The following is a 3161-nucleotide window of genomic DNA, read 5'->3' as shown; positions in this document are numbered from 1 at the left end:
AGTATGCTGACACTGATACTCAATGATTGTTTTGGAGAGCCAATGAAGGTTCATTTTTAACATTTACAGTAAATTTTCACATAAGGTGAATATTAAATACTTTTATCATGCAGGTTTTCCAAGATTTGAAGCAAAAACAAAAAATATCTATAATGCAATACACACAATATGCATAAAAACTTCATGCCATTTTTATTACAACCTACAAAACCACAAAAATAACAACATGATACACTATCCCACACACAAACACTGAGCCATTTGCTCAAATCATGAATTAACCCAGGCCTACATCCCTCTGACATGAAATAATTACTCATGATATCTCACACGCACCCGCGCTTAGGCCTACTCCCATTTCAAAACACCGATCGACCGAATACGACGCAGACCGCAATAAAAGGTAGAATAAAGGGACAGAAAATTCACTTTATTTGAACAAAATAATCGTATTGATGTAATTCACAATGTTAAACCAACACCTGTCTCTCCCTCTCTCCCCGGCGTAGGCCTATATCGGCGATGTTTACGACTATCGGTCACTCTTGCCGGGCCCGTCAACGGAGCCATGGCGAGACTAGTGCCTTAATCAACCTCTTTTTTTTCTGCCCAGAATGCCCAGGTCGATCTGCCTCCCTCGCTACTCCGTCCTTGCCACGGCTATACCCACCCTCCACCCCTTCCTCCCTTCCTACCTTCCCCGACCCGCCTCAAGAGATAGAGATCGAAAGCGAAGACGGATAAAGCAGAAAAAGAAAATTAAAAAAACGGAAACCAAGTCATAAAAAGCGACAAGAAAGAAAGAAGGAGAGGGAGAAGACGTGAATCCCGAGCAAAATCACCACGGAACGAGAGGTTCCTCGGGCGTCTGCGTGGTAGGACGTTTTTCATCAATATATCAGCTTCACCGTCGCCCGGCCGCCCGCCACGGCACTCGCTCCAACACACCCTTTTGTACACCCTTCTCTCACCCTTGTGCCCCCACCCTTGGGCATACTTTCTCTCTCTCTCTCTCTCTCTCTCTCTCTCTCTCTCTCTCTCTCTCTCTCTCTCTCTCTCTCTCTCTCTCTCTCTCTCTCTCTCTCTCTCTCTCTCTCTCTCTCTCTCTCTTTCGTTTTCCTCCTCGATCATTCCTCTCTGTGGGATGCGGCTCGAATAGTCATCAATAAAACGATGTTATCATTAAAAATTACATAATTCGAGGATGAAAGCAAAAATGAAATGTTGATTGAAAGGCAAAGGAGTAAATATGGAGGAAGGAGGCGAGTAGGAGAGCCAGTGCTCCCTCTCTTAAGGATCCGCACCCTTAACCTTGGCATCAGAGAAAATGGCTCAGACGTCGACCTCGACCTCGACTTCTCCCTCCCTCCCCTGCCTTTATCTTTATTATGCTTTTATTTATTCATTTATCTGTTTTTACTTATTTCATTTTCAATCGACCTCTCCCACTATTCACTCCCTCACTGTCACAGAAAATGGCTCAGACGTCGACCTCACCCTCGACATCTCTCCCTCCCTCCCCTTCCCCTTCTCCCTTATCTTTCTTACCTTTTCAATCTTTCTTTCTCTCTCGTTTCTCTAATTTCATTCGATCTCTCCCACTCCAGGAACCTCAGCTCGCATCAATGCCATTCTCACTCGTCTTGTTCCGTCCTTACCTGCGGGAGATTGGCGTCGAGCTGTCTCTGCAGGCTGTCCCTCTCCTTCTCGAGCTCCTGGTACTTGGTCTCGATCTCGCTGAGTCTCTCCTGCGTCTCTCTGATGGTGTCGAGCAGCTTGTCTCGCTCGTCCAGCATCGACACCATCAGCTGCTCGAAGTTGGCGTCGTCGCCGCTGAATTGCGAGCCCCGCTGAGAGATGCTGTCCTCAGCGATGGTGGGCATCACGTCACACATCATATTCCACATGTTGGATGGCTAAATGAGGGTGTCGAATCGTAATTTTTTTTAACTCTCCCGAAAAAAGCCTTTCGTTAATCGACTCACCATCGACTCTCCCACGATCATGCTATAACCTCTGAGCTATTTTCACCCTCATATTCGATCCCTAAGCTTTCAGAGGACGGATCCACCTCACACAGCCACCATTCAAGAGCTCTTTGCACCACATTATGCACTCGGTAGAAGTAATATCATTCAGTAATCACAAAAATCCGCTGCGAGTCCACCCTGCCCGCTATCGAGCGTCGGCCATTTTCGAGACTGACTCCTGCCTCGCGTTCGAGCATGGATAATATATCCTGTGGTCTTTCATTTCGAATTTCTTCTTATCCTTTTATTTTATTTCACCATTATAATACAATTTTATATAATTGTTATCTTTTTATGATTTATTTTGTGATATTCCAACGTTTTTTTAAGAGACCGACTCTATGCACGCGTTCGAAGCTAGCTAATATGGCCAGCGGGCTTTGATTTTAAATCTATTATTCTCCATAACTTTATTTCAATTCATTATTGAACTATGTATTGTGGTAAATATTTTTTTTTATAAATATTTATGCAATTTCGGACCGGTTTTTTTCACGAATGGCGAGAGGGAGGAGACGGGTCCCGTGAATACAACCGTGGTGGCCTGAAGTGTACTACAGCGCGAACGTATGAATGGAAGCGCCTCACTAAATTCTTATCTAAATACGTCTGTGTGATTTCCTGTCTAATTTTCCCACATAATGATTACAGATTGTTTTGATCTCAGCTAAGCTTCACGTCCGAAGGAAGACAAAAGGAAGAGAGAAAATAGCCAAGATGTCTTATACCCTATGCTTCGCTGTGGACAAGGTAGCGCATGATATAATGAACAATATTGTCTTGATATAAAGGAAGCGTTATAGCCACACAGTACGATATTGTATTCGTATGAAACGTGCGTCATATCCACGCACATTCATTAAAACTGCAGAAAATATTTGTGCAATCAGGCAAAATACGTGCGGAGCTCTAAACTGTTGTCCTGTGTACGAAGGCAGGGAAAATAATCGATAATGAAAGGCGTTATACAAAATTGTTATCTACTTTAGCGCCATGAAATGTTTATATTACCCTCGTGACCATTCTCTGTTTCCGCTGTTGTCATAATTGCTATCATTACTTTCATCAAGATTTCTGATAGCAACACGGCGTTCCCAATAGATGGAGCTCATAAATTATTATCATATTGGT

General features: G+C 43.6%; 1 protein-coding gene across 1 annotated transcript in view; it reads right to left on the bottom strand.

Moving 5' to 3' along the window:
* Liprin-alpha (PTPRF interacting protein alpha) overlaps positions 1-2201 on the bottom strand; it is a gene marked incomplete in the record, with an annotated part of 310208 nt that extends 308007 nt beyond the window's left edge. Inside the window, 1 exon segment of the mRNA XM_070126522.1 lies at positions 1659-2201. Within this exon segment, the coding sequence (XP_069982623.1) occupies positions 1659-1907 (249 nt within the window).
* Positions 2202-3161: the final 960 nt, after the last annotated feature.

Source organism: Penaeus vannamei, chromosome 10 (assembly GCF_042767895.1).
Source record: "Penaeus vannamei isolate JL-2024 chromosome 10, ASM4276789v1, whole genome shotgun sequence".
Classification (NCBI taxonomy): Eukaryota; Metazoa; Arthropoda; class Malacostraca; order Decapoda; family Penaeidae; genus Penaeus; species Penaeus vannamei.
Note: the sequence above shows the minus strand (reverse complement) of the source record. Positions and strands in the feature narration are given on the sequence as shown.